This window comes from Solenopsis invicta, chromosome 4 (genome assembly GCF_016802725.1).
Source record: "Solenopsis invicta isolate M01_SB chromosome 4, UNIL_Sinv_3.0, whole genome shotgun sequence".
NCBI classification, from domain to species: domain Eukaryota; kingdom Metazoa; phylum Arthropoda; class Insecta; order Hymenoptera; family Formicidae; genus Solenopsis; species Solenopsis invicta.
Window position 1 is genome coordinate 5,449,945 of NC_052667.1, and position 14,213 is coordinate 5,464,157.

At 43.8% G+C, this 14,213-nt stretch overlaps 1 protein-coding gene across 6 annotated transcripts in view; it reads right to left on the minus strand.

The window, feature by feature from the left end:
* The window catches only part of LOC105195558 (RNA binding protein fox-1 homolog 2), a 339,314-nt gene that overhangs the window by 35,844 nt on the left and 289,257 nt on the right, over positions 1–14,213 (minus strand). For all 6 annotated transcript variants that reach the window (XR_005574599.1, XR_005574602.1, XR_005574603.1 and 3 more), the window contains one exon: positions 13,706–13,726. Coding sequence is in view for 1 of the 6 variants with exons in the window: in XM_026134731.2 (XP_025990516.1) it covers positions 13,706–13,726 (21 nt within the window). In the remaining 5 variants the exon portion in view is untranslated. The remainder of the gene's footprint in view (positions 1–13,705; positions 13,727–14,213) is intronic.

Sequence of the window (14,213 nt, forward strand, 5' to 3'; positions counted from 1 at the left end):
AAAAAAAAGAGGTTTGCTTTAAACGTTTCGCATTTGACCTCGTTGCGCGCGGCTCTCACCGCTTTTTTGAGGCATCGATAATATTTAAAGATGTCTCGAAAAAGCAGAGCTAGGTCGAACGTTTAAACATTCGGAGGGAAGGTAAATTTTTTAAGGCAGCTCGATTTTTCCGGCACGATAACATTGACCGTACGTGTTATTTTCAGAACGTATAACGTTCTCCGCACGGATATTACTGGACTGAATGCACCACCGTCCGCGGGGTAACGGCGCGTTGCGTCGTTGCGTCGTTGCGTTATCGCATGGCGACGAGCGCGTTAGGAGAAAAACGATCGGGCGAGGAGATTCGGAGGCTCATATGCGCGGAGGCTCTACGCGTGCGGAGAGATCAACGGGACGCGTTTACGCGGAGGATACGTTGAGAGTCGTCGGCGGCGGTGCTGTGAGTAATTAATATGATTGAATCCTGACGAGGAGGGGGGAGGGGGTGCGGGGATGCAGAGAGCTCGTGCAGCTTTGAGGCTTTCGTTTCGCGGCCGGTGACGCGCGCGCGGAGAGAGAGAGAGAGAGAGAGAGAGAGAGGGTGACTCGGGAGCACGAGAGGGCGGTCGGAGGGTGCGGCGAGGGTTGCTGGCAGGGTTGCTACGAGCGATCAATAAATGCCGCTGCCAGCATCCACCCCTGGACCCACGTCTCTCCCACGTGTCGTCGTCTCCCTCCCCCTTTCTGTCTCCTTCTCTGTCCGTCCTCTATCGCCCTCTTCCTTCCCGTCCTCCCTCTCTCGCACACTTTTGCACGGCGCGCCTCGAAGCTCTTTCCATCGCTCGCGAGGTACAACTCGCTAGTCGATACAACGAGAGAAAAACGGAGTTCGAGTTTACCTAGGTATTTTCCCGAGCGAAGCTGTACACAATCGCCTCGCGAGAGAGCCACCGGCGACGGCGTGACTCAGACACGAGACGGGGGTAGAGCGCGAGACGGCCGAATAACGGTTTGCGCGCTTGCGAACCGTTGTATTCGCGTTTAGGATACGGTGTCGCCGTGAGGAAGAGAGCCGCGCGATGCTCGATTGATTTTCTCGCTAAGAGGCGACGAGAGGGAGCCCATTTTTGCGCCGGCACGTGAGAAATTGAAGGGCCGCTTGCCGCGAGAGCGAGGGACAAGCCCGTCGTCATTTGTGAGGTCTACCCTTTAACATAAGGGTAGGTAGTCGCGTCTAAAATGGTACACACGTGACCTACAAAATTACAAGGTCTCTCCCTGCTTTCTCACATTGAATTCCGAATACCCTCGTAATTCCGACGTGCTCCAAAAGAGAGAGCGAGAGAGAAGAAGAAAGATGAAGAGCGAGGAGCGAGATCTCGAATCCGATCTCTCTTAAATTTCGAATATGTAATATATGTAATAAATTATGCGAAAGAATAAAACACTGGGATTCCGTTGCGTGGGGAGGGATCGAGCGGGGGGGAAACGGGTGGAGAATTCGGTGTTTGAAGATTATTCGACGTCTCGGAAAGCGACGGCTCGCTCGCGTGCGAGGCGAGAGCAATTGAATCAGTTTGCGCTCGCCTTTTCCACGTAGCGCGTTCGAGTCGTAAATCACGAATGCTTAAGGCGTAATTAAGCCGCATTAACTTTACAAAGTGGGCGCGATGCGAGAATCAAGATCGAAGATCTCCTCCGCGCGCTCCAGATCGTTTCGCGAAGATTAAGATGGTTTGTGAATTGTCTCGAGTTGACGATTCGTTCCGCTCGTTTCATTCGGCAATTAGGGAGCGACGGGGGGTGAGGAGGAGAGGGCGGGCTTTTAAAAACCACATGCGTCGAAAGGAGTTTCCATTCATAAATAACAGGCTTGTAAAATCGTGAGAGGAAATATCACAGTGATAGAATCGAATTAAGGGGATGAATGAATATGGAAAACGGACGTTGAAACATTAAAACTTAAAGTCGTCCCAGTAAAAGTTTGCAGTATTCACACAAAAATGTTAATAATAAGCAAAGTTTTAGCGATCGGCGAAGGAAAGTATTCGCGTCGTACCAAACGATTTCCAATATATTGTTGCGCGCGGATAACGCGATTACGTTGTTATAATATGATGCACGTAACAATTATTTCGTAAATAACAAACATCGTTACCGGACTGGAGAAATATCACCAATTTAATGACCTCTCTCTCTCTCTCGCGCGCGAAGTTTATTAAACTCGGGAAAGAAGAATAGCGGCGGATATTAAAGCGTACGTCACGTTAAACGTCTCGCAAAACAAATCTGCCAATAAATCATTACGGATGCTGGAAAATGACCGGTCGCGAGTGGCATGGTGGCGACGAGGTGCAGACCGACTTTACGTTTTTCTCGTAGTAACGTCAACGTCGGGGAGGACAGAACGGAGAAGATGCAGAACAGGCACTGACGTATCCGCGGGCAGGGGGAGGGGGAGGAGAGCGGGAAGAGGGAGGAGTACGGAGAAGTGGACCAAGTGTGAATAATAGAACGTGAAAAGAAACAGAAGTAAGAAACATACACGGAAACAGGTGTGAATGCAGCCCGTGGCAGGCTGAAAAGTCAGTCGGATGCACTAGAACCACAGTCGCATAACCCAACGAGTAAAGCAACAGTGATTAAGGTGTGGTGTTTACATAACGTACTTCTCTTGGCAAATTACTTGGAATTTAAATCAACGCTCGCAGGACTAATGACGTTAGCAAACACAGGACTACCGCGACCCGCGTTGGAGAGCGCACGACGAACCTTCGATGTGCCCGAGACCCCCGTTCACGTTTTCCCGTCCCTTTCGTTCGATTATAACAGAGGGTGGGCCGACGAAACTGGCGTTTACCGAAAGACTAGATACGAGATTCTAAAAACAGTTGAACACGCGAAATTAGAATTATCTCGTGGCGCACATTCGCATGATAATCGAAAACGTGATGAGGATGAAGTTAAACGTAACGGTGCCTTTGTGACAGAATCATTCTTATATATCTCGCGCAAGTACCAAGGACTTATCTATCGTTAAAAGTCAAGACTCGAGTTAACGTTAATAAAATTGCCACTACGTTATCACATCGAAGCTATTAATTATCCCGGCATAAACAGTGACTCGAGGAAAATCCCGATCGGCAATGCGCGAAGAAGGAAGCTCGCTCTAATTCCACGAAGCTTAAAATTTTGCGCGTTTCGCTCTCTCTCTCGCATTGTCGCGCGCGCGCGCACTCGTTATCGATCGCGGGCTCGCGCTCACACACCGGCGAAGGGTCTCTCCTCTCTCTTCCGAGGGTCAAAAAGTTCCTTCGCCATATCCCAAGGCTTGCAATGAAAACCCGCGTTTTCGCCCCCGCGACGGGGGCCGGCGTAAAAGTTCTTTTGAAGCGGTGGATGAAGGCGCATTCTCGCATCGAGGTAATGCAGGTACAATATACTGTGTTTCTTGCTACACAAATAGACTCGATCGCAAGGCTTCCAATCGGCCTCGACTCGTGTGCCGATCTCGCTTGAGATATATGATTCCATGCACTAAGAGATATATTATTCGTTCCAGAAGTATAACAATAACGATTACGGTCTCCGAACGAAAGCCATTCAAAGATACTTCCGAGCAAATGGTGTGAGTGAGTAATATACGCCAAAAAAGGAGATGCAGAGATTAGTATATATATGTATAATATATATATATGTATATATATATGTATAAACGTGAGCTCTTCTACTTTCACATCTCGCAAAGAAATCGCTATCTACGGGACACGTTCAGTAGTGATTCAACATTATTCCTATATTATGCCGGTATATACGGGATGGACGCGCGTCCTCGCGACTTCGCGATAAACGACTCCGCGCTCCCTCCTTCTTTTTATCGAATCACCCCCGCGGTGACCGAGCGCGGACAAAACTAATCCGCCCGTCTAAAATCGCTTTCACCGTGCCCGAGAGCTTTTACTTTCTTCCAAAGTTTTTGCGAACAATTACCATCGGGAGGCTTCCAGTTGCGACGATAGTAATACTCCGGGGATGAAGACGACGGTTTTCCTTTAATAATCGCTCACGTTAGTGGTTCTCAAACCGCGCTCTCTTTCCCTTCCGCGTACGAATCGAGAGAATACGTTTGAAAAGTTGCCCTGCGAAATGTTATTTGATAAAAGGAGATCCCCCTATTGTTAAACACCGATAAATATTGAATAGTAATTATAAAATACATATCTCATTATATGGAATAACGGAATTACGAAATAAATGTAATTACGGAAGCATTTACTAAAATATCTAACTTTCCGTTAAATGGATTTCAATTACTATTAGTGTATATATATAGCACTATTAATTATTTCGCAAAATAATTTCTCGAAGCACAAATGCAAATGAGATTACCTATTATTCGTCATTTTATTCCGTCAAACGTGCTATTTTATTATTCTTAAAACGATCGTAATGCGGCTTTATTATTTCAAACTATCGGAGACAGCTAGAAAATTGTCAAATTCCAACGATTCGTCAATTGATTGCCGAAGGTAAAGATTGGCGATTCGAGTAAAATTTTAAAGAGCAAGACTTAACCGCGCGAGGGACGGTGTATCCTTTTCCGTATCGAGCAGCAGCGATAAAAAGCCCCAAGTATGAGAACCACTGGATCGTTTTACTCACGTCGGGAAATGTTAACGCGTGCGTTATTACGGAGAAATAACAGAAACGTCTCGGCGTTGATCGACATCCGCGAAAGCCTGAGATACCACTATAGTGGCTGTTTTCGTGTAGCTACGGTGGTTTAATAATAATTTAGTTAGTCGATAAAAGAGCCCCTCCGTCCCTGACGTGGAGCATTTTACGGTCACGAGTATCGTTCGTTGAGAACACGAGATTGACTGAATCGGATCCTCCTCTTATTTTTCTCGGGAACGACGACGACGACAACGGAGTCGTCCATCTTCTCGCCGGGCTTTCTTTTTTTCCAAAAAACAAAGCGCACTCCCGCTTGCGGCCCACTACTAAAACTGCTGGCGGTGCTTGCACGCTCAGAGGTAACTAATTAAGGCTACGCACTGACGACTAATTAGTGGATGCCAGGCTAAACAATCAAGTAAGAAAGGTGAACGTTGTGTATACGATCGGGCTGTTTCTGAACAATGTGCTCCCTCTTCTTTTAGTGGCAAATAGAACGTGATTAAAAAGAGGTGTTCTTTTTTTTTTTTTTAAAGACAGACGTAACAGACATAATGTTCACACAAATAGAAAAACTCGTAAGATTGTAATTAAACGGAATTTCGATACTTCTGCGATTTAATTTGAAAGTAAAAACGATTTATTTCAATATAAAATATAATATTAGCATCTTCAAAAAGTAAGAAGTTACTCTCGACAGAAAAATATTTAATTACTTAAAAATTAATTTCTTTTGCCAAAACAATTCTTTATGCTACTGAAAATAAATAATCATGGTCTCTTTCGTGTAAAAGATATTGATCACGTTGATATGAGAAGATGCGATTGTTCAAAAACGCGCTCTGCATATTACATACTTGTGCACCTGCTGAAACAATGTCGACGACGACGACGACACTCGCACGATTCTTTCGTATCGTGTGCGATTACTCGCGATCACTCGGATCTAATTGACGAGACGCTGTCCCGCCGAGAATTTCGCGGACGAATATAATAACCGATGTACGCGATTATCGTTTACGGATTTACTCGCGAGGGAAAGAAATGGCGAGCGACGTGGCCGACACGATCGGCGATTAATTAAACGAGAAGGACGGTATATACCAGAATTAATTAGTTACCACTAAGTCAAAGGCGGCATTTGTTCGAGCATGCAGCAACCTTCGCCCGTTCAAAAAATTATTTGTCATGTCTCTCGCCAACTAACACACCGTGCCACGATCCATTAACATTAATCAATGACAATTAATAAACAGTTCCAAAAAAAAAATAATAATAATCATAGTAAGAAGAGTAATAAGTATTACAGACTGTGCCGCCATGGCAGCCCGTACGTGAAGTAGTGACAGAGAACTAACAAAAAAAAAGAAGGGAAAAAAATATATCGAAAAAAATCGAAAAAAGAGAGAAAGAAAATGGAACAAGTGAAACGTACATGCTTTCTCGTGTTCTGTTGCGTTTGTTCTTGCTCGTTATATTTTTGTCACACGCGATTCATCCTCGCGAAGATTCTCGTTAGCTTGTGCAATATGCATCCTGATTTTAAACGATATGTGAGAAGAGAGACGAAAGAACGCACGAGAAAGACAAAGAATGAAAGAAAGAAAGAAAGAAAGAAGGAAAAGAAGAGACGGAGACAAAGTGAGAGGAAAAAAAAAATAGATACTGAAAACACGATACTGAAAGTCGCTTTCACAAACTACTTCGCAGCTTTGTAAATGTATACGTTATGAGTGCACATATGTTGTTAATCGTACGATACTGCCAGGACGGATTATCATACGTGTGAAATTACAATATAATAAATATGTGCCCGCGTGCATATGGCGCCTATAAACGTTTCTCATATGCGTAGAACGCATATGCACGCAGATACATACGGCATATCGGTAGAGATATATATATATCAATATATATATGTAATGTATATATATATATATATTCACAGGTGAATCTCATATGAAGGCAAGCCAAGGCCACGACATGAGACGTGCAAATTAAAAAAGGTAATAATATTAAAAAAGAAGCAAGTAAAAAATTCTCTCCCAAAACCGCTCCAACCACAACCAAGCACAACCACAGGCAAGATACGGGCCTTTATGTCAACGAGACAGTCATCAACCAGTGAATGTGGCGCATTACCGTGATTATTATATGTAATAGTAACAATTTAAAAAAAAAATATCTATATATATAATGTATGTATATATATACGTATGAGGTATACGAAAGGCGGGTTAAATCGACGACGGGGAGGAGCGTGTAGTAAAAGGATGGGACATGTGGAGGAGCCGGTTGCAGCGGACTCGATCGGATAATTCGATTAACTGATCCTCGTTAGCGAATCCCCCCGGCTTCCGTTCGCGCTACGGTCATAGTCGCGAACGCGAACGCTGAGGGGAGTCGTCTCGCAGTTAACCGAGGTTAACGCTAATCGACATCGGGTGCATTTGGTGTTGGTGGAACTAGGGCTCGGAGTGGGTCTCGCAGGACTCGCAGGAGGACGGGGGAAGAAGGGAGGAACGAAGGCGGGGGCTATTAGGTGGAGGGAGGAGACGAGTCGACGGTGTGTCCCGATTAATCGAACTGACGGTGTGAGTGAATCAGTATAAATACGTATAGAGAGGACATACACGCAAAAACAAGCGCGGCGACGACGCGCCGGGGGCCAGGGGGTAGGGGGGGGGATGGATTAATCGATTAATCTGCATTTCGGACACGAGAGTTTTGTTTTTTTAAGACGGCCTGACGGCCAGGCGGTAGACGAAACTGTGAAGCGACCAAAAGTGTGTGCCAAAAGAGGATTGTTAATGATCATTATATACGACATACTCTCGCAAGTCAATCATACGGAATTATTATGTACGTAACGTAAATACCTCATGCTTTTACCACTGGACAGATAGAGCCCTAAAGATTAAAAGCTACCAGGCGAGACTTTCGTATCGTTTCTCGGAGACACTCGAAGAGGAGATTGGGGAAGGGGGATGGGAAAGGGGTTGCGGGATGTCTCTCCGAGATTTCGCGACGCGCCTCTTTTCCTTGAACACCTAGCGTTTGCGTCCGAGATAGTGATCAATTTCGCATATACATACTTCCTCTTCTTTTCTTAGACACTAATATTTCCATCCCTTCCATTTCTCTCTCGGGATATATTCGGTCCATATCTCTCGCGTCAAATTGATACGATATAATCAAGACAGATTTTTCCCTCTTCTTTCCCGTAATGAACTAAGACGGAACGGAGAACGCAGGGCTGAGAAAAGAAGCGCGTCCAAGCGGATTCATCTCCCGGATGTGGCGCAAGTTCTATGCATTTCACAATCCTTGCACAATTCGTGCCTACATCGTCTCATCGTTGTTACTTGCTACTCGCTCGATTCCGCTCTTTCTATTTTCTCTTTTTTTTTTTTGTAGGAAGGGGGCCGTACCTTTCGGAAACCATCGCATTCGCAGCCTCTTATTCGATTATCGCTCGTATCTTCAGTCTATCTTCAACGGTCCTTTTCTTCGAATAGCATCTTCCTCCATAAAAGTCCTCTTTGGCTCTTCGCATTGCGACACAAACAGCTGTTTGGCTGCTTTCTTCCCGATGTCCTGCCATCGTTCCTGCTCCTTTTTGTGCCATTGAAGTTACAGGACATTTCATTCGCAAAAGCACTTCTATGTCTCATACAGCTCCCGTAGCCGTGGATTTCGTATAAGTTCCGTAGCCATATATTTTCCAGAAAATTTCATTTACTTTTGTTAAAATAATTCTGTTGAAATAATTTTGAAAATCTTGATAAAAAAAAAAGAATGTCCGTTTCGCTTTTACGAGCGAAAAGCCCTGCATTGCTTTCTCTGCTCTTTTAACGCCTCGTGGATCGCCGTCGTGTGTTCAACTAACATAAGCGTAATCTCAAAATAAGGAAGCCTACAGCATGCATCATCAAAATCGTCGTCGTCGGTGCGAGACACAAATTTGCGAAAATCGACAAGCGTCATAGGATTCAAAGTCGATTTCCGACTCCGCAATTTCGCGAGCTAATAGGATTCGTAATCGCGCGATTCCGAGAATCGTTGCCTTTGTAGAATCAGCGATTCAAACTTGAAATTATACGATTTATCTTCAAGTTCAAGCATAATGAACCTCGGACGCCCGTGTCGTAAAGGTAATAAAATCTTGTGCGCGTTGAGGGAAGCAAATCTTTTTCTTTCCCGGCAGCAATATCAATTTTCCTCGCACGTCCCCGCGGCCGCGACAGCGCGACTGCCAAGTGAAAGAATTCTGACACGAAGGTGAAATTGGAGAGAGGAGCGGACTGGGAGGGTAGAAGGGAGATAGAAGAGCGCAAGGAGGAGAGCGTAGGAAAGCGGTATGAAATGGAATGAAAATTGTTAGGGGACACGGAATGCTTCGGGAGCTGCGCGAAGCAGAGTAGTAATATCGCCGCGAGAAGTGCGAGGTTGGGATGGATGAAAAGACAGAGAGAGAAAGGCGAGCGGAAGAGTCCAGGCGAAGGGAGGAAGGACCTCGACTTCCGGATCATTCGCCTCGGCCGGCGAGAGCCCGCCCTCTTCCGCGTCTCTTTCCTTTTCGTTATCCCATATCGCTAAACTATCACCCACGATTGTGCGCTCGAGCGTCACACGAATTTTTCGAAAAGAATTTCTTGGGGGGGAAAAGAGAACGAAAGAATCTTTCTTAACGTGGCTTAACGCGATGGATCGTAGCTCCGCGTTTCGAGAGAGCGAGGCATGTGACTCGAATACTTTCGCGAGTATGACTTTGGGAGTGCAGATTCGCGGAGAGTACCGAACGACGACGACGATTCGACGAATAGATGGGGGGAACAGAGCGCGTCCGACGAAAATATCTCGACTACTCACAGCGGAAAGTTTAGCGGCGGAATACTTCCGAGAAGACTCGAAGAGAGAAGTGCGCGAAATGAACACGTCGACGGAACGATCGCATAGTTAAATAGGAAGAGGGAACTAGAGAAGAAGGCAGATATAGTCGTGAGCGAGAGAATCGCGTTTACCTCGCTCGCCATTTTCAAACTATTCACTTTTCAAACTATTATTAAGAAGTCATTAACTTTGCCAATTAATTTTTTAATAATTAAACCGAGAAGACTATTTGACAAGCTCGAGTTAATTATTCTTATACGAGGCTACCGATTAATTTGCATAGCTTTACGCAAAAAAAAAAATTCGTATCGATGTTTCGAAAGTTCAAATAACTCGCGTCTGCCATGTTCCCTTCGTTTTTCTTCGACGAATGATAGATACATGCATGAGCGTGCAGTCGTGAGAATCGGTTTTCGATTGACTCGTCGGTGTACGGAAAGTAAAAATTCCTCTTTATTGACTGAGATATGACAATTCGGTCTGCTTATGTGTCACGCAGATCTGTTTCGACGACCAGCGGCAAGAACGAGCTGCTCTTGTATCGATTACCAATTTGCTTCGTTGCTGCTTGTTTTGCTCCAAATCTCGATAAATACAGCTCGTCTTCTCGCGACATTAATAAATTCCATTTTCCACATGGTGGAACTAATTTTTATTTACATGAAAGCTAAGAAAATATTTTAAAAGGGTGTCGCAATTGATTGTGTATCACTACTTACATCTCGCATTCCATTTGTAATTGGAAATTTTCAAAAATCAATATTTTTATCTCCAAACAGATTTTCAATTTTCTGCAAAAGCGAGCGTTCATCGAACTTTGGAGAACTGAGTATTGTCGACGCTCATCGATACAGAAATATTAATGTCCGTTCATATATTCAAGCTTGTTGCAAAGTAACGAGTTGCTTTTTACATTTGTCACGTTTTCATTTTCGTTTCGCACATTCTCGCTTAAATTTATCCATCTATTTTCATTTGTCACTTTCCTCTCGTCCAATTTATCGGTTCTAATCTTCCGTTTCTACAAATACCTCCATGCTCCACTGACTCTTCGTAGAACACTTAATCGTCCACACACAAACACTCACTTGACGATTAACTATGTAGTCTAATCGCTATGCAACTAACGTCGTTTGTCTTAGTCTATGAGAAATTATCCGAGTAAGCCTACTTTTCTACGTTTGTAAAGTGGGGTATTATGGCACACGATTGATCGATGGATCAGTAAAGGCGGAATAAATCACGATCGCGTCGTTTGTACACGGTTATTTCATAGCGAATTACCCCAGTTTGTTCGTCTGGCGAATAATCGATGTCACGATCTTTGGAATGTCGGTTTAACCCTGTAATAGAGTACAGTCATGCGGTTGCGTAATACTGTTTCTACGTTCTCGTGGATTCTGTAAGTGCGTTTTCAACGCTAAGCTCGACAAGTGTAAAAATTGCATTTATATAAAAATAGACAGCGGAACGAGCGCGACTGCTCTATAAGTTTGTGAGTTTAATTATCACTTGCAGAACCACGTAAACTTGATGCTACGTCATTTCGTCTAATCGGCATTTAAAAAATGCAGCCGTATCTCTTCTGTCCTATGTAAAAAATGTAATCTACGTACACTAATTACACGAAATATCTAAGATAAAAATCACTTAATCACAACAATCAATACCCTGTGTGTGGTTTCTTTTTTTTGGCACGGTAATCTACTTGTGTCCTAAAACTAAAAATACTCCTCGTTACTTTAATAGACGATAAAATTGTCGAATTCCGCGAAGCGAGATAAATAATATAAAAAAAATCGGAAATCTTCCCTTTCCAGTCTCGATCGGAAATTCGAAAAAATAGATACAAAAAAATTTATATAACCTTAACACTCTATTACCCTGTACTCGTTACGTTAACTCTAAATATATGCTAATTATTCCGAAATTATCGAGTAATTTGTGCCACTTGACTTGACGGAATATAGATTTGTACCAAACTATGAGCAAAATATAGCGAACTATCCGTATGAATATTTTCGATAAAAAAAAACTAGAAAAAAAGTTTCTCGCGATACGCTACGTTCTGCTATTTTGGCATACTGGAACAGTTATACATTTAGATAATGGAACTACCATTCGGATCGGTAAATATATAATCAAAGGCAGAAACGCGCGACGTTGAACCTCCGATTTTACAAAAGCAATATTTAAATGGGTTTTTCTTGTATAAAAAAAAATTTTATCCGGTCGTAAAAAAAAAGCGTAAAACAGAAATACTTCGAATAAATAAAATCATAATTTTGACCTTCTACCCTTTGTGAAAATAAAGTCGGAATTCGGCGATGCAAAATACAGCGACGCGACATGGTAAAAGCGAATTCGCGAATACATTCTCGCTGCGAGAAGCTTTTGAACTGTGATGTCGAAACAACGCGACGCCTCGTTTCTGGTTTCTAGATTCCTACCTGGAATCGTGACTGTCGACCGGTTTTGAATCGACCGCCTCGCTAATCTGAAGACTCATGCGCTTCGTGGCATGCTCTAAATCTAAAGAGATCGAAAATCGTAGCTCGCGCGAACAATTTCGTGACGATCAACCGCTTTCGTTCGGTTACGCCGTTTTAATGGCGGAGGACAATGCGCGTCGTAAAAAAACAGAGAAATGCGCCTTCAGTAGGAACTATATTAATAATCTGTCGCGTTACAATAAATAGTCGCATCGAAGTATTAGACGACGTCACTTCCATCTAACGTTCATTAATCATTCAGTAATTTTCCGCGTGGCGCTTCTGCTGTCGTAAGCTATTTTTATCTCAACTTCACCCTCGCGCTCTCATCTCTTCTGTTTTATACGGCGCATTCTCCCCCGCACGAGCGCAAAAGCTGTTATTACTTCTTGCAGCTTTCTTACCGCGAAGTAGAGAAACGGGCGTTGATAAGATAGGGGACTTTGCTTCGGCTCGAAGGAAACAACAAAAGAAAAATTGGTAGTGTGAGAGAAACTTAGGAGGGACTGAGCATGGTGTATCTCTCCTGCTGGACGATAAGAGAAAAGGCAAGTACAATAAAAAAAAAAAAATATATATATATATGTATATGTAACAGGAGAGACATTCTTTAATCCCGAGCTGGCTGAACGACGAGCAATTAGTTGTAGGTAAATAAATATTCTGGACCACCCACCTTGCTTCTCTGCTGGGATCATCGACAACCCTATAAAGAAAAGAGACGCGAGAGATCCCCGTTTTCGCGCGCTCAGCGAGAATTCTGCCGAGCGCCCATTTAAGGCCCAGGCGTTAGACCTGTGTCACACAAGATCCATCACGATCACCGAAAATGATACACGAGAGCAGAAACGCGTGGCTTACGCGTCGCTCTCACGGGAAGACGCGGCTCGAATGAACGGAGACGACGGGAGATTGAATGAGATATATCTTCTTTTTTTTTTTGGTCCCCGTGTAATTTTCGAGAAACTCTAAAACTCTGCGCCACGCTAAAGCCTCTTTGTGCGATATAATTAACTCTCGTTAATTAATTAAGATTGTTTATAAATGTTTGTTGTCGTTTGTCTGAGAGGCTCTTGACTGAACTCAAATTTGTGAAAAGAATAATTTAACTGTACAATTTGCAAAAAAAAAGTCCAACAATAGATAAAGGTAAAAGATTAGCGTTGAACTAGTAATAAAAATCGATATCCTCGCGCGAAGAATAGTTCCGTCGACTCTATCCATTCGACGGCGCGTCTCTACTGAAATCGCGAGATTAGGAACCGTTTATCCGGAGTGTATCGACGTGAAAAAGACGCGAAAAAAAAAACGAAAGAAAAAACCAAGAAAGGACACTCGTCCTTTCTCTAATGTGTGCTGGCTATACGTGGCTATACGTTCTTTTCTTTTTTTTTTTTTGGCTTGGTCGTGGTGTGTGGCGGCTGTTGGAAAGACTTTTAAATAAATACGTTATCTCGAGAATGTTTCTCTCGCGCGATACTGAAGTGATACTGATGATCCGCGCGCCCGCGACAAGACGAGGAGCGCGGGGGCGCGTGTCACTGTCATCATTGCCGTAGCCTGGACTGGTCGTTGCCTTCAGGAGAAGCCGTGACAGTTCTCACGGATCTCGAAGTAGAGATTCAGCAGTGCCGGCTCCGGCACGTCATGGAAGCACCTACCCTCGGGCCACTGCACGCACACTGCAACATACAAAGAAAAACAGATGCCTCTTTATATCTGGTATTTCTCCAAAACAACAAACTACAAAACGGGTCGCGCGAAGAATTTTATCTAAAAGCGCGATCGCAGAACGTGGCGCCTTTTTAATTCGTTAACATAGCACGCGAGAACCTTTATTGATAAAGCCGCTGCATTTGTCGCACGACCGGCGAAGATAATTAATAGAGTATTAGCGGTGTTCGCAATTACCTGGCGTAACGCGGTAACCGAACGTATATAGGGCAGATGGTTATTTGAATTAAGCCGAAAATACCCTGTCATCGTTAATAGTTTGCTGGTTGAGACCGTAGCTAGATCGTTGCGCAGTATACTTCGCCGTAAAGAAAAATAATGCGATCGACGTAATGCGATTTTACTTTAGCGCGCGCAACATTGCTAGGCTGAATCGTCATTGTTACAAGATTTGTCTCGTCTGCCAAATAAAAATAGAGAATTGCGCGCGATTTT